This window comes from Lactuca sativa, chromosome 2 (assembly GCF_002870075.4).
Source record: "Lactuca sativa cultivar Salinas chromosome 2, Lsat_Salinas_v11, whole genome shotgun sequence".
In the NCBI taxonomy this organism is placed as follows: Eukaryota; Viridiplantae; Streptophyta; class Magnoliopsida; order Asterales; family Asteraceae; genus Lactuca; species Lactuca sativa.
Window position 1 is genome coordinate 49,741,752 of NC_056624.2, and position 21,888 is coordinate 49,763,639.

The window sequence follows — 21,888 nt, forward strand, 5'->3', positions numbered from 1 at the left end:
GACATTAGATGATGAATAAAAGGTGTTTTATTTATGAGTAAAGTGTTGCTATCTTTTGTCGATCGTTTACTATATTTCTTTTGCATGTTTTGACTTCCAGAATAATTTTGTTTGGTATAACATATTATTCAAACCTCCACAGTCGGTCATATGTCGGAAGTAGGTATGAATCAAGACTGTCATGATTGGTTGCAGAGGTCTACGGTGTTGGACAAGGCTATAACAATCATGAGTGCTCATAAGTTCTGAGCATTGGACTCAACCCACGCTCACTGGAATCACTTCATGGAATTTATCTCGAGTGATCGTGAGACGGTAATATCATATAAGTCTTCAAACCTAGAGATATGATTTGTTACTTACAAGTTGGTTATGCATTGATTGTACGAAAACGCATTGGTAACTCGATGTTATAAAACGTGCTTTTGTGTGTAATTCAATGAGTGGTAGAACAAACATATGAGTCGAAGTTTATCTGTTCCTTCTTGGATTAGAAGCTGATATCTGGGCCCCTCGATGATTTTGTTTTGACCTATGTACCGGGCCCGGTCAGAACTAAGTTGATGTGTTCAATTAAGTTCTCTGTCAAACAAATCGGAAATCGAGAAACAAACTGCTGGACAATAAGTAAGACATTGTTCCATGTATTTTTTTGGCTGATATCTAGAACGGAGGATTATATGATCCCTTATCTTAAATGGCGTACCATCATCTTCTCAGTTCCGAGAGACCTTGAAAGAGCTACGATTGCCAGTCGGTTCCTGAAGTACTGGAGTTATAGTTATTAGACTTATCCAAGTGGGAGACTGTTGGATAAGGTGTCTAAGTCCATAACTATTTCGGGTCAGTACTTGACCCGACCCGGCATGGTCCATTTGGGTGGCATGGCACCATGCAATTGGATAGACTAAATGAGAGTAATAACACTTGGAGATTATTAATATATTATAAGTTCTAATATATTAATAATATTATTTGATTAGTTTGATCAAGAATTAATTTAGAATTAATTAAGTGATCAAAGGATAACTAATTAAATATATGGGTTGATTATGTAAATCAACCATATCTTGTATAGTGGGCTAAGAGGCTCCATGGATTATCAAGTTGGGTTCCACCCATAGGATGCTCCATGGGAGTTACAAACCCATGGGTCATGGAAATGAAGAGTCATGACACATTAGGGTTTACATGGTGTAACCCTAGATGTGTCAACACTATATAAGGATCCCATTCTCCCCCAAAATCGGCTACACATAAGAAACTAGAGGGCTTGGCCGATTTTAGGAAGTGTGTATTCTCTCAAAAGTCTTTCCAAGAGCATTTGGTGTTGTGTGAAGCATTTGAGGCATCACAGTTGGGGTGCTAGGCTCACAAGGTTTCAGGAACATAAGCAACAACAAGGTAAGTTATTCTATCTTTCATTCAAGTTAAAATTGTTCCCCATGTATGCTAGATAGGAATATAACCTTGGAAATTCAACTTTGGATGATAATTAGACAAACATAGATCCAAGGTTATTAGGGTTGCATGTACACTTAGGAAGTGTTAGAATGCTCAAAACCCATCAAATAGGAGGTGCAAACTCCTGATCAAAACGTTGTATAAACTCAGTCCACGTGATGCTAGCCACACCGGCTATCCAAATCTGACTAGTAACCTCGCCCCACCAATCTCGGGCCCTGTCCCTCAGCATACAGGAAGCAAATCCAACCTTTTCCTCCTCCGGACAAGAACTCGTACGCTGAGCATTTTCAATGTCTGCCACCCGGAGTCTACTCACAATGGGATCCCAGACCACTGAAAACTCCGGGGAACCACACGCCTTGAACTCCCTAAACGAGGAAGTTTGAGCTCCACCCTGGCTTGCAGAAATATCCACCCTGAATGCTCTAAGTCTCTCCTCCATGATCTCCATCATGCCCTCCTTGACCGTCCCAAATATGACTGGGGTAGCGTCAAGGATGCCCCTCGTAACCTCGGCCGCGATCAGCTCGCACAGCCTCTCTTCAATACCATCGGTAGGGCCACCTGACCCAGCCACAGATCCCGATCCCGATCCTGATCCCCCTGTTCCAAATCGTGTAACCACCATGCTGAACTGTCATAACACAAACATAAAGATCAGGTTTCCCATATCGAGATTGTATCCATACCAAGCTTCTTTGGAATTCCTAGATAGAACATGGGTTCGGGTACGGGTCCTGTGCTTTTAATAGTATGGGCCTAGTACTACCTTCCACACCTACCCGTACCTTTCCCCCTGCTTTCCCAGTATCCCAGATCTATCATAATCACAAAACTATGACTCACAGCCCTCGCATGAATCAATCCCTGAACACCCTATGATTGCCCTACTCACAACAATCATACCAATCGCTGCAGGTTGCTACTAGGCATGCAAATTATACACAGAAAGGATCAAATAGAATTTTGAATAAGAGATTATACCCTAAAACCACATCCAAACAAGGAAAAGGAATAAGGCTAAATCACTCATTCTGAGGCTGCGACTCCTAACCGTATATAATTTTTTTATCATACACTTAGCAATTTCACATAATCAACAGAGCTCGTTTTCAGTATAACATGGCTATTCGAATTGGGAAACTACTTACTTGGCGCGGCTGATCACGTGCGTTGTACTCTCTCTTTTGGGCTTAAAATCCTTTTTAACTTACTTTTGAAAACATTTACAACTTCCTCAGTTTGAGTCCTGACACAACCGAGGATGTGTCCGAATCTCTCAAACCAAGGCTCTGATACGAATTTGTAACAGTCCAAATTTTTACCAAGAAATTTTTTTGTTTTAGTTAATCAAACGATTACATATTCCATAAGTTTTCAAAACATTTTTTTTCCAATTCACGTTCATTACATCAACGTTGTGTTTTTATGAAATCATCAGAAGGTCCCCAAAACTTCCAAAAGAGAGGTAGAGTACACGCCACGTCATCACACCTTGCCTTTGCCCTTAGGCTCCGAGGTACCTGCAACAATCAACAAACTGTAATCGAAATGCTTAGTGAGTTCCCAGAGCAAACCACACACAATCACATATCCTGATAGCCATAGAGCTACACACTTAACACATAAACCATGCATACATAAAATCTATAATAGTGCCATTGGCTACCCCACATGGCCTTCACCTAGGACTGCCATGGGCTAACCCACATGATCTTACATCCAGTTCCATGGGCTATCCCACATGGTCTTCACCTAGGACTGCCATGGGCTACCCCACATGGTCTTACATCCAATGCCACGGGCTCCCCTCGGGGTCTTCATACAACATGCAATCACATAGCAAAGCAAACACATATAATCTAGCACATTTACCATAATCATGTAATGGGCCGACCTTAGTGCCTTAGACCCATAGGTATGGTGAGAAGACTCACCTGATACGAATGCTGAACTAATACTTTTCCGACTAGATATGCCCCACGAACTGCTCCAACTCAACTACCTAAAAGTGACATATAATACCCAATCATTAACCTTAAAGTCCGCCCTGGTCTACTTCAGTTAGGATCAAGTCAACAGTTCGTATTGACCCTAACTCGCCGAATTCAACACGTGACTCGCCGAGTTTACTGGGATAACATCTACTTGCCGAGTCATCGAGGCGACTCGCCGAGTTCATATGGTCTTGACAGATAGTCTAAGGTCCACTCGTCGAGTTTCCTTGCTTGCCACCTGACACGTTTATGACCATCGAATTAATTGGGGAATCTTACTTGAGTCGCCAGGTTGTTCCTTCAACTCGTCGAGTTCTAGGAAATCTTCATCCGGTTCGCCGATTTGTTCATCCAACTCGTCGAGTTCATAGAAATATTCATCGGGCTCGCAGAGTTGTTCATCCAACTCGCCGAGTCCATGCCTGTGTTCATATGACTCACCGAGTCCCCCCCTGAGACTCACCGAGTCCTATCAGATCTCGAGCCATACAGGCTCCTTGGAGCCAGGCAATGCTTCCAAATTATAGATCTAGGCTCCTGGGGCATGATTTTCACGTAAAGTTGCAAACTTTACGTGCATGCAAGGCTTTAAGGCCGCAAAATAGAAAATCTAAGCTTGGAATTGAGTCATACACTTGAGGGGAGGCTCATGCTAGGCTAAAAGGATAACTTTATGCATCTCAAGGTTGAAAGGAGTTCAGATTTGAAGTTACAACTTCAGATCTTGGCTTAAACACGAAAGCCCTTTCGGAGAATCCGTGCACAAAAGGGGTTTGGAAGGAATGAGTCAAATAACAGCTTAATACCTTCAGAGAGTGCTCCTCAGAGGTAAATTTTGAATCCCCACGAGTCCTTTGCTTCCTCTAACTCATTTCCTCAAGTGCTTCCTTCACCAAATCTCTTCTTCAAGCTTAAAACACCAAGAAACACACTCACACTCGAATCAGGGTTTTGGGGAGGAAAGGAACTATAAAGGGAAGGATAAAGGAGGCTTATGAGCCTTTAAATAGGGTGCAAGGCCCCGAAGTTTAGGGTTTCATTTGCCAACATCTACTCATCGAGTCCCATAGCGAACTCGGCGAGTAGATCATTAAACTTCACGGGCAAACCCGCTACTACTCGATGAGTAGGGAGGCCAACTCGCCAAGTAGGTTCTAAAAAGACAAACTAAAATATTAATATCAATATCTGAGGATCAGGGCATTACAATATGACCATTAGGGTCGGAATAACAATCATCTTCTTAGTCATTACCGAAACGATGGTAACGATATACTTGAATAAAACGGTATCGATTACTAGCTTCTTGGTAACCTTGTGACTTTCCCTGATCCAAGTGTGAGTCCTGTGCTTCCGGTAGTATAGGCCTCTACTACATTTCACAACTACTCATACTCGTCCCAAGTATTGTCTCGCAGTTCATCCAAGTCACCATACAAGAAAATCATATAACAACTTGACACATTAGATAACAGAACGAAGGTTTTATATTATTCTTTGAAACGATTACATTGGTGTTCAAGTTCAACCTATACTATGACTTTAATAGGCTATACCACGTGGTACTATCTACACGACTACTTCATAGATCCTTATTCCTGATCCCTTTCATTGCTATCTGCTTCATCAAGGATCATATGGAACACTCTTGCCTTTGGTTTTGGTGGAATGTTGGGCCTTGCCGCCTCTTTCTTCTTTGGGAGATCCTTAGCAACATGCCCTTCTTCATGACATTCATAACATACCCTTTTGCTAGCGTTGCACTCGTTGGCATAATGTCCAGTCTTCCCACACTTTTTGCAAGTCACTTCCTTGCTACATTTCCCGAAGTGCTTCTTCTTGCACTTCTCATGTCACACCCCCGAACCAGACGGTGGAAACGTCTGGGGGTTGAGCGTGACTTCATTGTTGTAGTATCATTACAGAGTATATAATTGAAACATAACTTCATCATCATCACACATGTAATATAACAAAATTCATTGTTTACATCGAGTATTGTATTTGAATATTACAAGCCAAAATAGTCAGAGTATGATGAAACAAAATATAACACAATATCAATTAGTTTGTTTCGTTTATCCTGCTTCAATGGTATCCTGAGAATACAAGTTAATTTAAAAAGGTCAACATAAAAATGTTGTTGAGTTTATAAGCATGTTTTTGAAAATGATTTGTATAACTTTGAAACCACCAGAAAATCCTATATTTTCTGCAAATTGTTTAGTATGTTAGTGTCAGATCTTGTATTAATGCATGTATGTTTTTGTGTATTTGACTAAAAGGGTAAAGAGAGTGTAGAGGGAATGTAAATAGCATGTAAAGAGAATATTCCCAGATAACCCGATGTTGTTTGTAAAAGAGAAAGCTGCCATACCAACCCCTGGGGTTGAGTACCAGTACGAGTTTGTTTCCGAGAATCCAAGAGAAAATAGAATGGTCTTCCATAAACTTCGTAACGTTAATTCCTCTAAGTGATCCGTCATAACCATACTAAATAATGACAATTTCTCCTGTCTTGGCGTTGTTGAACACCGGTTTTGATTATAAGGTTTTCGTCACCCTAGACTGAGTTAGTCTAACTGTAGCGAACAACTCAGGTGTGGGGTGTCATCCCCATATAGATCTATACACAAATCCCCGCTCTCCCTCCAAAAGACTATGGTTATAACTACAAACTACGATCATACACTTAATAGGTGCCAACCGACAAAACTCACTAGATCCTTAATCGAATTTACGTGAAGAGAAGTATAAACTCATTCCACGCCTAATGAACCATGTAAGTGAACCACTAAGGCATCGCTAAACATGTAAAGCATTTCAAGGCCCAATTGGACTGAGATTATAAAACATGGGCCCGAAATATATATGAAATGACAACTAAGGCCCATTTCACATGTAAGGTATTTATAGGCCCAAATAGCACACAAATAGTATCCAAGATCCGTCGCACATGTTAATGGGTCAATGAGGCCCAATAAACATATAAGTAGTATATAGGACCTATCATACATATAAATGGGACACCAAGGCCCAATAACTTAAAAAATGATCATATTAATCCGTTTGTTAGTTTATCATTGGTTTTGGTTCAAGTATTCACTAACATAACATAAAAGCCCACTTTTTGTAAAAATGATGTTCTTGGCCCAATAAGCCAAGAATTTACAACTAAGGCCCAATTTTTGTAAGCATAACACTTTAGTCTCCATTTTGTTCAAAATGTGTGTTGATGACTAGTTTGTGGTAAAAATAACATTTTAAACCCATTTTTGTGAAAAATATCATCTTTGGCTTGATTTTTGTGAAAACACACATTTTTCTGGTTTTGGGCTTTTATGACCTACTTGTTAGAAACTTCCTATAAAAATCATCGTAAGTCGAAATTTGGATCCGTAAATTCTGGAAGTTTGTAAATTTTGTCTACTTTGGTTAAAATTTTTCTCATAATTTTTAATGGCTTCTAAAAGTGTGAAATTGCTCACCTTTCACAAACTGGTCTGAAATTATTTTAAATCTGATAGGCAGTTTTGTAAAATTCGTCAAATATTGTACAAAAATCGTATGAACACGTGAGAGAAGTCATTTTAAAGGTATAAACCTGAAGTTTTTGCATGTAAAACAGTTTGAAAAATATTATCATTTAGGTGGTTAAAACAGTTCGAGATTGGACCAAAACTTTTCTGTGAAAGGCTGATTTTTGAGTTTAGTTTATAGATCTTGAAACACAACACTTATTTTTACTATTTTAAGTGTATAATTCCCAGATCTACTAGTTTATATGTATTATATGTGATAGCACATAATTTTCTCAAGGTTTTCATGTAGATCTAAGTGATAAACTTCATGTTATTAACATATTCTTAGGTTTATGAAGTAAACAACACATAACCACCAAATAAATCATGAAAAACACACATATTCATGCATACACACATAGATCTACACAACACAACCTGTATTCTCCCCCAAAACAAAGTAAAAATCGAAAATATGGGGTATGAACTCACCTTGGGATGATGGATCGGTTTTGATGAAGAAGTTGAAGAAGGTTTTTGATCCTAGCAAGCTTTCTTGAGTAGATCTTGAACATAGATGGTTTTAAGAACATGATCCACAAAAATATGGATGTAAAAGGGGATCTTTGAAGAGATCAACAAGTTAAATCATAGATGTAAGCAAAAACTTAACAAAGATGATGATCTAGGTGAAGTTCCTCTTGAAACTACACCCAAAATCGAGAGCTTTCCTTGGAAGAAGAAGATTTCGACTTAGGTGGTTTAAGAGTGTGAAGATCTTGATGAAAAACTCTTGGAAACACTCACCAAGTCAACAAATTTTTTAGGAGTAAGGAGGTTTTTCTTGTGAGATTTGAGAGTGTTTGAAAATGAATCATTTATGTGTGTGTGTATGTGTGTTTCATGCTCACAACCAAGGTATAAAAAGGAGAGGGGAAGAGAGAGAGAGTGCATGTAAACATGAGAAGTCTTAGTTACATGTTGGACATTTTCCTTTCTAACCTTTAAACAAATGTGAGGTGTCATGGTGTGGATTAATTTGCCATTTCTCTCTTTTTTTCTTAATAAACATGGGCCGAGATTTGGGCTAGGTGGAAAGGAAGTGGATTAATTTGGGCCATTACTTGTCTTTGTGCGAAATCATGAGGCACAAATAATATTTATATATATATATATATATATATATATATATATATATATATATATATATATATATATATATATTCGGCCCATGGGCCCTTAGGAGAGTTCACGGCCCATTTGAATAAAAGAAATGGAGTTTATGGCCCTTTAGGGCTATTGGAATTTGTTGTGGCTCAACTTGGCCCATTAGAGATAAAATGAATCATTTTAGGTCCAAATTAGTCGAATTGAAGACTTATTGGCTCATTAGGCCCAATAAGAAAATCCTAGTCCATAATAAACTTGAACCAGAATTTTTAGGATTTTTAACTCATAATTGACTATTTAAAGTACTTTGTATAGAGTTTTGAACTTCACTAATGAATCTTTATGGAATTTGTTGTCATTGAACGAGCATCATACATATTATCCAGTTAAGGTTACAAGGATTATCATAGTTAATGTTTACATGAGCACAAAATTTCCTAGCTAAATTGCCAGTTGTGACATCTCATACCATTTCGTTTCGTTTCCTCCTCCATTAAACTCCTTTGAACTAGACTTGATCTTCTTATTTAGTCTCGTAGACCCCTCAAACTTCCTCTTATCGTCAACCTCAACCTTACTAGCAACTCTTCCCTTAATCATATCCTCCATAGACATGGCAGCCCAGATAACTGCCTCCAGAGTAAGTGCCTGCTGCACTAGCACCGTATACTCCCATGGAAGTCCCTTTGCGTACTTGTCGATTTTCATCAATTCGTCCGGCACATGACGCAAGGAAACTCCATCTTCTCAGTGAAGTTGTTCATGTATTCATCGATTGAAAGGCTTCCCTTCTTCAGGGTCTGGAACTGGTTTTCTAGCTCGAGCAAGTTTTGGGCTGAGCAGTACTTGCGTTTGAATTCCATCAAAAACTCTGCCCATGTCAGTTGCAGGGGCTCATTGGGGCTCAGAGTCTTCCCCACGGTATTCCACCAGCACACAACACCTCCTTGAAACTGACGTACTGCAAAGGTAGTCTGTAACTTGCCTCTGCAACCACACGTCATGAAAGCTAACTCCATCTCTGAGATCCAATCCATGACTCCGATTGGATCTTCCTTTCCAGTGAAAGTCAATGGCTTGCAAGTCAGAAAGACCTTGTACTTGCATCCATTCCTCTCGACTCCATCATCTTGATTGTTCCTCCTAATTACTGGCGGATCAGCTTGACCAACGGTCCCACTGTAGTTACCTCCTTCTGACTGCCCATCATTCAGCTCGGGCTCTACGATTGGTATGGTAGCTTCCTAGTGATTCTTTTGGATTAAACACCTGGTTTCCTCCATTTGGCAATCCAACATCATCTGGATCATCGCCTCCACTCCGGCATTGTCATTGGTCCAGGAGCGGCTACCACAACTGGTATTTGCTCAATTACTAGAGGTTGGTTTCTGTTTCCATTCACAATCCTGGCTCCACTGCGGGTTCTCGCCATTTTGATCTTTACACCGAATAGGGTGAATTTAGATCTTTACTTAGGATAAACGTTTAAATCATCCTTATCCCTCAGAAACTTTTATATGATAGTTCTAATATCGTAGTCGTACGTTTAGAATCCTAAACACATAAGGTTTCTAGATCCGGTCGGAAATAGACCATAGATCCGAACAAATAACAGCGTATCACGCACAAAGCATTTAGCACATAAAAGAATTTTAGGCATAATTTTTAAAATAAACTAGTGCTCACATATCACAATCATCGCTTAGCATTCTAAGTTTAATCTAGAAATCCTACAAATTCCTAGTTCGCTTAAACTAATGCTCTGATACCAACTATGACATCCCCATTTTCACAGCCAGAAAAGACCGATTTTGTTTATGCTTTATAAAAATCAGAGTAACTCTTTTAATAAAAACGTTGCGGAATTTGTTCCCAAAAAAACATGATAAATACGTTGTCAAATCATTTCCGAAGAAATGTATTTTTCTTTATTTTAAAACTTTTGGGATGTCGTCGTCAATACAAAAACATAAGCATAAACAGAACTTACATTCATTTACACTAGTGATCTACACGTCTTTCATCTCTCAGTGTAATGTGACTTCATATCAACACCTGTGATATAAATAAACTGAGTGGGTCAGGTTAGGAAACCCGGTGAGTACATAGGGTTTTCAACCCACAATAAATAAGTTTATTAACTTTATCAAACCAAACAAACCCAATTACCTGTTCCCGTTATCCTCACTTTACGTCCCTAAAACATCTAACACAAGCGACCTAGTCTAAGGACTTCCGTCGGGGTGAGAAAACTTGTTTCGAGGGTTCCTCAACAATTCATGTCAAGTAAGGCAACCATGTGAGGGATGGAGTACTGCTGGTGAGCACATAGTTCAAATAAACACCTACAGGTTGCGAGCCTGCTAACGTTCCACTGGAATGTCTAGAATAGTATGTGGTCGTCATCTATACTCCACTATATGACTAGATCATCAATAACATCGATAACGAGACCTCTCATTATCTAATTTGGTCACACAACAACTATTACATCTACCCATGTTTTACCCAACACATTTTGTAGATATAAAATACATATACATTTTAAATTATTTAAAACGTGTTAAAACTCTTTCACCCAACACAGACAGCAAGTATTCAGACAATATGCACACATCGCACATAATTTATGTTAAGTACTTCATATCTATGTGTAAGATGAAAGGGACCATGCACTCACTTGAGAAGATGGTGCCTCGGCACTTGGACTGCACTTCGTTACTCTTAACACAATTTTCCTTGGACAAAACCTAGTATCATTACCACTAAAGTTTAGTCTAATATTCACCGAAACTAATTAATAGTCTAGCTATTATTACTATTACATAAGCGTCAAACAATACTTATATAACCCATAATAATAACCCAAGTACTTATTATAAGTTCCTAATAATGTTACTATAATTAAATAAAAGCTATATTAAAAATAGCGTAAGCGTAGCTCACTTACATCGAGTTTTATAGAAAATTGGGCTTCGCTTGGAGCAGCATTTCCGAACCGAAAGACCCTTTTTTCTCGGGATTCTGGGAGCCTCGGGGCTTCCTTCTGGTGCTAGGGGGTTTACCTAGGCTTTAGGGTCTTAAGATAGGATAGAGAGAGAAAGTAGTGAGAGAGAGAAGTGAGAAAGGGGTGAGAAATCCGAGCAAGTTCGCATCCTATTTATAGGTCGGAGGTCCTCAGACTACGTGGGGCATATCCTCGAACGTGACGCCTCCGTATGCTGAGGTGTCGCCTCGCTGATGGTGCATCGTGGCCGCTTTTGGAACCGCATGAGCTTCGATGTACGTGCAACCTTCCTTCGGACACAGGGAGTTCCTCAGACGTTGGGCGTTTCTCTTGAACACGAGGCGTGGCGATGCCAGGTGTTTGAATCCGAAGGCCAGACCGTGCTCAGCAAGCGACGACCCTGATCGAGCCACGTCATCACCCCTTCGCAGATTCGCATTTTTCTTTCCCAACTTCTAAAATTATTAACCTTCGCATACGAGCTTCGTTTTTTACGTTCTTTATATCCACGCGTAGGCAGGAACGTACTCTACAACTTTTGTTTAGACTCCGTCGGCTAATTTTGACTTTATTTTAAATTTTATATTTTTAACAGGTCGGGACAGGATTGATCCGTTAAAAATCCATAACTTCTTCATCCGACGTCCGTTTTCGTCTGTCTTTTTACCGTTATGCTACTATTAATGAGATCTTCGATTCTCGTTTAGGTTGTGTCGGCTAAATACCCCTCGATCTAATATTCGAACTCCGGGTTGTATACTGTTAAGCCAAAATTTCGAAAAATCATAACTTACTCATACGAAATCAGATTTGGGCGTTCTTTTTATGGATGCATTTGCTTTAACGTATTCTCAAACTTCGTTTAGATCGCTAAGGATAAATATCGCTCTATCGTAAATTCACTATTTATGCTTCCCGGTGTCATGCCGGTTTCGTCGCGAAACTTCGACGGGTCATAACTTCTTCGTTATAACTCGGATTTCGGCGTTCTTTATATCTACGAAATCCTTGTAATATATGCTACAACTTTTATTAAGACTATTCATTCTAAATAGCCTTCTATTAAAAATCATTTTTCGACACCTATCGTCTCTAAATTGACTAGCACGGATCTACAGGCGTTAGAGACAAAAAGAGGATATCTTTGGCAAAATGCAAGTAAACCCCGTGTTTCTTAAAGATCTCAATGTCTCCATTGTCCCTCTAACCATCAAAGAAACTTCTAAAATGTTCAGATCTTTTCTTTGATGTTACTCTGACAATGTACCTGTGAGGCGTAAAATGTCGTACACCATATTTAAGTAAAACACAAACTCATATGATTTAAAATATATTAAGGTTCTAGATGTTTGTTGACGGTTTGCCAATGACCCTCCCTTATCTTTTACAAAATCTAAAACTATAAGAATTTACTTGCTTCATTCTTAGGCTAGGGCTTAGAGATTACATGGAGTCGCGTAGAGTTGGAGTCGAATTGAGCAATAGGAGTCGAAATGTTGAATTGAGCATTGAGATTCGATGAGAAATTTCAAAGGAATAAACGATCGAAGAAGCAAGGCAGCAACGAAGCCAACAAAATTCAGAAGGATGTAGCGAAGTCAACACAGAAGGAAGCAACGAATAGAAGGCCCTCGTTTTTTCTTCTTTTCTTTTTTGTTTCGGCCGAATTAGTCTCCAAAATCTCAATTTAATCAGTTGATCTATCCAACTGCCATTGGGCTGTTTTTCCTATTTGCAGGGCTAAAATTAATAGGATTAAAACTAAAAATATTGAGCTACTAATTATAAGTTGTAAATATATTTTTGGGATTGGTTGATCCAATAAAGTGACACTTTTTCTTTTAAGTAGTTGCCAACTTTTTTTTTAAGTAATTGCCGATTTTTTTTACGTAGTTGTACAATAGGTAAAAGGAAAAAAATATATATTCACCGTGTACAAGAAAATTAGTTGTTGTCGGTGTCATACAGGATACCTAACTTAAACCGCCTCAGCATATAATGCAGATGAAATTCAGAAGGTATTTATAAAGGTCCCGTAGTCCAGATTTTTGGAAGAATGAAACTAAAATAAATTAACTTTTTAAAATTCTTAGTGAGCAAAAGGTAACTGAAAAAGAAAAAAAGCTTGATATGGTTACAAATAGAGTAAAAGAACCGATCTAACATGATTTAAAAATACCAAAGCTCTAATCTATTGTTGCAGATTTAGATATGATGCATAATAAATTAGAAATCGTAGATTGAGATATATATATATATATATATATATATATATATATATATATATATATATATATATATATATATATATATATATATATATATATATATATATATATATATATATATATATATATGGAAAAGTGAATACACCCTTAAGGGTATACAAGATAGGTACCCTAATACTTTAAAACTACGTAGTTTTGATTAGTAGGTTAATTTGCTAATAAAAAAAATACGTAATTTCCTTAATCCTTAATCGTGATCGCATTCATTCGAATCATTCCATCATCAAGAAATCGGAAGTATCTTAAAACGAATTAAAGATACTGGATCGAAATTCAGGGAATTCACACTTATTACCGTGAAAGAAAATTACCAGAGTTGTGAAATTTTTTTGTTTGATAAATTGTTGAAGCCCTTATTTTTGCACAACCCATTACCGATCGGCGTTCAATGAAGACGACGGGATGGTTAATTCATCAAAAAGAAACGATTTCACTGAAATCGGAATTCAATTCAGGGAAGGAAATTTACCGAAGAACAAAACCTATATCACTAAATTGGAATTCTTGGCACATCGATCCAATGCAACGTTCTACAACCCAGCCCCACCCATGAAGTCGATTCAGGTTAGTCCCTATGTCTTTGTCTCTTTCAGTTTCACGAACACCTCCTCTTAAAAATCTTCAATTTCCCATTCGCTTTTGTCCCACAGGAACTTCATTGTTTGCCCTCTTCCTTGAAATGGGCAATGTCGGATCAACATCACTACAGGCAACTCATTTTCACTAGAAATTATAGTTTATGCAGCCTGTCCACCAGGTGTTTGATTAAATGCCTAAGTGAACTTTTGTGTCAATTGTGTGCAATGAATGATTTATCTGATAATGTTTGTTTGTTTCCAAACTTGAATTTCTAGTTTGGATGCGTCCATATGCTCGTAGAGCTTGGACTCGTGCATTTCATTCAAGAAACCCACTGCCAAAAACATAAATCACACTTTATTATTTATTATTTATAATACGAGCAGCTTTGTTTTCACATAAATAAAACTACACAACTCTTATTCCTAGGTTAGGTGCATTTTCTTTTTTACTTACTTAATAGAAAAAGAAGTGAAATGCTTAAATATAGAATGTCAAAATAACCAAAGAGGCGAATGAAAACTCTATTTACCTTCTTTTAAAGGAGGACGGAATTGATCTGGTCCAGTTTTGTAAGCCTTGCTCATCCCAAGATGAAATGGTATGAATTTGACTTGTTTCATTTATTTGCATTTGTTGCTCAATTTCTGCCTTAGTTGACTTCCTGGTGTTCTTTTCATATTGCATATCTTCAATTGCATTCAATGAGGGCAATCCTGGAAAACATAAAAGTCAAATGAAATTACTGTTGGTAAATTATTATTGAATGTGATTTGTTGTTGCTGCTTAATGAAATTACATGAGCTTCAACATGTTTTCAGTTTCCATTTTCTATTGAAAAGATTACAAGGATATTTATGTCTTTTGCACAAAAATCACAATTAACTAGTCAAAAATTTACTAAAAACATCATACCTTCAATTTAGGGACCTGGAATTCGTATGCAATGCTGCCCATTTATTCACTACTGTCTGGATTGTCTGGATTCTGGGATAGTTTTTTTTATTGTTAAGTAGAACAAGTTAAAAAAAATAAATGATTAAAAGTGACAGAAATCATTTAAGCCCTGATGTCAAGGGGACAAACAATGTATCTAGTTCCATTCCCGTTTAACAAATTACAAATGCAAAGTTATTCTCATGTGCAGGTGATTACCATTGAAAGATCTTGGGTTGCACGGAGACACCAAAGAAGTTGAAGATTGTATTAAATGATGTAATCATGTATTAGTTAGGACAAAAAAAATTGTAGGTTTTTAGAAAGTGTATAGAAAAAGTATTGTTTCTGGTGGATTGAGCTGAAATTGGAACCCGCTTTTCTTACTTAGTCGAAATAGCAATGTATTTATAAATACTTTTGTTTTTAACCCAATACCATCATATTTTCGTTTTTAACCCATAATAGCATCATAATTTCGTTTTTAACCCACAATAGCATCATATTTTCGTTTTTAACCCACATTTGCATCACATTTTCGTTAATAACCCACAATAGCATCATAATTTCATTTTTAACCATCAATAGCATTATATTTTCGTTTTTTTACCGACAATAGCATCATAATTTTGTTTTTCACCCACATAGCATCATAATTTTGTTTATAACCCACAATAGCATCATAATTTCGTATTTAACCCTCAATAGCATTATATTTCTGTTTTTCACCGACAATAGCAACATAATTTTGTTTTTCACCCACATAGCATCATAATTTTCTTTTTAACCCACAATAGCATCATAATTTCGTTTTTAACCCTCAATAGCATTATATTTTCGTGTTTCACCAACAATAGCATCATAATTTTGTTTTTCACCCACATAGCATCATAATTTTGTTTTTAACCCACAATAGCATCATAATTTCGTTTTTAACCCTCAATAACATTATATTTTCGTTTTTCACCGACAATAGCATCATAATTTTGTTTTCCACCCACATAGCTTCATAATTTTGCGATTAACCCACAATACCATCCTAATTCTGTTTTTCACCCACAACAACATCATAATTTTGTTTTTAACCCACAATAGCATCGTATTTTTGTTTTTAACCCACATTTGCATCATATTTTCGTTTTTAACCTAAAATAACATCCTACTTTCATTTGAAAGACATAATAACAACTAACATTCAATTTAAACACAAAAATCATAAATAATCAACAATTTTTGTTTGAAAACTATAAAAAATGTTAAGAAACATAAAACATTTCCAGATTATTCATACATTGTTAACCAAAAAAGAATGTCAAAAATGCCAAGACGCATATCGAATTTTCCTTTGCTCACAAAAACAACACATCTTATCATTATGTCTCTTCCAACGATTCATCTGCCTGATACATGTAAAAAAAATATTGTTAATATAATTATTAGAGTTCTAAATCATGTAAATTAAATTAATATTAGAAGTACCTTTCGTTTGGAACAACTAGTAGCGTAATGACCCAATCCTTGACAGTAAGAGCATGTACGTTTTTTGGGGGCTTCTAAAGAAGACCTGATTCTACTAGCAACTTTAGGACGCCCTTTTGTAGTAGATGGACCAAGAGGATCACGGACAGATAACTGTGGCATCATATCTATTTGCGAAACTCCCATACAAGAACCTTGAGATGTATTCTCCAAAGACGTAGATTTCTTTCGATTTGTTTGATCATCTAAAAGACTTATCAATATTGTATTGACTTTTTGATCATCTAAAAGACTTAGTAAAATTTGAACGGACACACCATAGTGTGTAGGCACTAACTCCATTTTCATTATTCATTTCTCCGAGTCCGATACTAGCACTACCTAGTTTGTACCTAACACTAAGGGTCCATCGGGGTAAAATATAGTGACTCGGGAGTTCTTTAACATGTTTCTTCTTCATCACGTATAGGCTATGTTTGCATAAAATCCCATTTGTCTCATACTTAGCACAAGAACATGTGACGCTGACTTGATCCAAAGAACGAAAGGTAATAATGCGACAATATTTTTTATCAACATCCAATTGCCCAACTCGGTATGTGCTTTCTTCTGTAGTTTTTCCTATAGTCTCATGAGTCAAATTGGTAATAGCTTCAGTCCATTCTTTTTTGAAAGTCTCAAACATCTTTCTAGTATAACATTGACCTGCTTTTGCTTCGATTGGATGCACTGAAGAAAGAAACGGCCTTGAGTTCATAGTCTTAAAGTCTTCATCTTCTTCGGCAGCCCTTCGAGACTCAACTGCTTTGTCGTATTGTACAACAAATTCATTCAACATGGTCCTCGAATTAACATATCCATCAAAAAATGAGTTGATACTCTCACTTCGTCCGGTTGTTGTCATACCAGCAAAGAAAGTATCCTTCAAGAAGGGTTTAGCCCAATGTATATGTTGGTTATACATGTCTGTAATCCAACTATTGTTTTCCAGTTCATACTTACTACGCATAACTTCCCATGTTGCTTCAAATTGTTCAATGGTGTCACTATTTACCCATTGTTTGTGTGTTTCTTGAAAATCACTGTAACGGGAAACATACGATCGAAGGTGCTCAGTTTCATGCTTCATGATATGCCATGAACAAAAACGATGTCGAGTCTTCGGAAACACTTTTTTTATTGCATTTCTCATTGCTTTGTCTTGATCTGTTATAATTGCTTTCGGATACTTGTTAAACATACATTTGAGGAAATGTTCAAATAACCATTCAAATGACTCTTCCTTTTCATTTTCAAGCAATGCTCCACCAAAAAGTATAGACTGCCCATGATGATTCACACCAGTAAATGGAGCAAAAGGCATCTTGAACTCGTTAGTCATATAGGTGACATCAAACACAACAACATCTCTGAATTTTGTATAAGCATCTCTTGATCTACCATCAGCCCAAAAGATATTTCTAGGATACCCATCATCAGACAAATCCACAACAAAATACTGGTCACTATCAACTAATGTTTTATCTTGAAAATGTTTTATAAGTCCATGGAACTCCTTTCCTTTATGTTGTTTTCGTTGCTCAGATAAGACATCGGCACATTGCTTTGAAGTAACATCAGCTACATTTGAGGTTTTCATTGTATTAACAACCTTTTTAATCTGAGAAGGTTTCAACCCTGCTTGACCAAATTGCACCATAAGAGATTTACCTTCTATTGAACGGTGGAAATTGCTATGAGATCGATGCTTCATCACCTTCGTAGGTGTCATGGTCAAGTCGTGGTTGTGTGTGTCATTAAACGAGTCCACCAACCATTTCCCATCCTCCTGTCTTGTTATTCGTAGCTTTGCTTGACATCCGGTTCTAATATCTCTGCGACGTTTTTTTCTCATTTTTACTTGAATCTTTTTTGTCCATCCTTTTGAAACCTTCTTTGTTGCATACATATATCTTTCGAAAAGGCTCATTTGTTTTAGGATTTTTTATTGTGTCATCTCTACGTATACCAAATCCATGTAAAAATGAATAATCATTATAAAATGTATAGGCATCATCAGGTGTATCAAAAACCTTTCCCAGTATACTTTCATCGTTAACTTCATCTTCGTCAAATTCAACGTTCATACCGATACTATTTATTTTTTGACATTCATATGTTGCTTCCACGTAATCATTTCTGTCAATATCTTCGGTTATATATGGTTCTATAGCTTGATTAGTTGCTTCGACTTCACTCATTATGGTCTGCAATAGACAACGATGCATATTTTCAAATAAAAGATTAACACCAAATTGTTTTATATTGAATATAATGCAAACAGTATACATAAAAAAGACACAATAACAGCCAATGACAATGTCTAAAAACAACAATGTCATTTTTAAAATCCCGAAACAAATAAAGATTCATCAGATAATAAATAACATTGTAAACAATAATCTCGAATATTAAATTCTAAAAAAACTTTAATTTCGATTCCTACAAATTGCAACTGGTTTTAGCATACGTCTTCAGCAAAAAAAAAAAAAAAAAAAAAAAAAAAAAAAAAAAAAAAAAAAATCAGCAACATCATAAACCGCACTTAGGAAAAAACAAACAGGGAATGATTTCAATTCCTATGAATTGCCATTGATTCCAATTGATAAAAAAAACAAAATTACTAATCAAATACACAAAACAAACTATACACTTTCTTGATTTCGATTCCTTGGGCAAGCGACAATCTTACATGTATTGCAGTTTTTTTTTATTTCGATTCTTTGTGAATTGCAGATTCTTGATTTCGATTTTTTGTGAATTCCCTGAATTTCGATTCCAGTATCTTCAATTCGTTTTAAGATACTTCCGATTTCTTGATGATGGAATGATTCGAATGAATGCGATCACGATTAAGGATTAAGGAAATTACGTATTTTTTTTATTAGCAAATTAACCTACTAATCAAAACTACGTAGTTTTAAGTATTAGGGTACCTATCTTGTATACCCTTAAGGGTATATTCACTTTTCCCATATATATATATATATATATATATATATATATATATATATATATATATATATATATATATATATATATATATATATATATATTAAAGCAGCAGCCATGAATCTAAAATTTAAACATTAAATGGATTAATAATTCAAAGAAAGTCAAAATACGAAATTTAGTTAGATGGAAAATGAATCGTAGAAACGTCACGCGACAAAAATGATTTTTTATTAATATAATAAGGATATTAATATAATAATAACAAGTGATAGATGAAGGTTTGTTTAAAATTTATAGTTTATTTTATTTAATCCATTTACAATGGTGTTGTACAAGACTAATCTTCTTATTTTCTGTTTAATAAAAGAGTGTATTTTTTTTTCCAATATGGCATCTTCTCGGTTTATCCTAGGCTTTCGAAAATTGACAAATTTTCATGGTTTACAGAATATTGCACTTTGAGGACTTCTTAGCAAAAAGTTTTTTCTTTTAGAGAAGTTATAGACTTCTTAGCAAAAAGTCACGCGGATGGTCCTTAAGGTTTCAGTTCAATGCACGATTGGTCCTTGACCCTAACCCCGTCACTTTTGTACCGTTAATGTAGGGGTAATTTTGTCTTTTCATCTCGTGATCACAATAATAATTCTTCATTACGCACATAATATACGCATGATCTCTGCAATTAAGTACAAAGATCATCTTCCCTAGCAACCCATTACCCTTTCACATTCATCTTCGTCTTCTCCCACACAACACAAGGCGAGGATCATCTTCCAGTTCGATTGAAAACGATAATTGTGTTAACGTTATGGTCAATTCGTTCCAAACACACAAAAGCATCAAATTAAGATTTGGAAATGATATATCGTAAGTGACTTACTAAAGTGATCTTTGATTTTGTCGATTTGATATTACGCCTAAATAGTTGAAATTTTTTTTGTTCTTCTTTATTTCAGAAGGAATAAGCAACTACTTCACACTTAAATCCATCATGGTGGGATGTTCACGAAAAGCCCTGAGAGAAGGAACGTAGATGGAACAATAGACTATGCTGACTCCTTAGATATTGACGTTTTCTCTGTGCATCAGTTTGTCACACCCCCGAACCAGACGGCAGAAACGTCTAAGGGTTTGTGCGTCACTTCATCCTTGTAGTATCATTACATAGTATATAATTGAAACATAAAATCATCATCATCACACAAGTAATATAACAACATACATTGTTTACATCAAGTATTGTGTTTGAATATTACATGCCAAAATAGTTAAAGTATGATGAAACAAAATATAACAAAATATCCATTAGTTTGTTCCGCTTAACCTGCTTCAACGGTTTCCTAAGAATACGAGTTAATTTAAAAAGGTTAACATAAGAATGTTGGTGAGTTCATAAGCATGTTTGAGAAAATGGTTTTCTATAATTTTGTAATCACAGAAAATCCTATATTTTCTGAAAACAATTTAGTATGTTTGTGAAAATCATTTGTATAACTTTGTATCACCAGAAAATCTTATATTTCTAAAAATAGTGAATGTTTGTGTCCGATCTTGTATTAATGCATGTGTGTTATTGTTTACTAATATGCAAAAGAAAATGAAGAAAAAGAAAGAGAATATACAGAGAATGCCCCCAGACTACCCTATGTTGTATGTAAAAGAGAATGCTGGTATACCAACCCCCAAGGTTGAGTACTGGCGCGAGTATATTCCCGAGTAATCCATTTGGAAAAGAGAATGGTCTCCCGTAAATTTATAACGTCAATTCCTCTAAGTGATTCTTTATAACCATACTAGATAATGACAATTTCGTCTGTCTTGGCATTGTTGAACGCTGACGGAAAATAGAATAAGGTTTTTCATCACCCTAGACTGATTTAGTCTAACTGTAGCGAACAGCTCAGGTGTGGGGAGTCATCCCCGTATAGATCTATACACAAACCCCGCTCTCCCTACAAGAGACTCTGGTTATAACTACCGGTTACGATCGTACACTCAATAGATGGCAACCGACACGTTTCACTAGATCCTTAATCGATTTTATGCGAAGAGAAACATATAACACATTCCAAGCCCAATGAACCATGTAAATGAACAACTAAGGTTCACTAAACATGTAAGTCATTTCCAGTCTCGAAAGGAATGAGATTATATAACACGGGCCCAAATAATATGTAAAAGGACAACTAAGACCCATTTCACATGTAAGGTATTTACAGGCCTAAATAGCACGCAAAGAGTATCGAAGGTCTGTCGAGCATGTTAATGGGTCTATGTGGCCTAATAAACATATAAAGAGTATTCAGGACCTATCAAACATATAAATGGACAACTAGGGCCCAATAACATGTGAGAGGCAAAAATTTGCCCATTTGTTACATTATTGCTTGTTTGAGTTCAATTATCTACCAAAATGGCATAAAAGGCTCACTTTTTGTAAAAATGACATT

At 36.4% G+C, this 21,888-nt stretch overlaps 1 protein-coding gene across 1 annotated transcript; it reads right to left on the bottom strand.

Moving 5' to 3' along the window:
* Positions 1-16,724: 16,724 nt before the first annotated feature.
* On the bottom strand, positions 16,725-18,215 carry LOC128132302 (protein FAR1-RELATED SEQUENCE 5-like). Its single transcript, XM_052768819.1, has one exon. It carries the CDS (start codon positions 18,213-18,215, stop codon positions 16,725-16,727), a length of 1,491 nt encoding a protein of 496 aa, XP_052624779.1.
* Positions 18,216-21,888: the final 3,673 nt, after the last annotated feature.

Bases quoted from the DNA above. Each gene is read 5' to 3' on its own strand.
- LOC128132302 (XM_052768819.1), bottom strand. From the start codon at position 18,215: ATGACACCTACGAAGGTGATGAAGCATCGATCTCATAGCAATTTCCAC.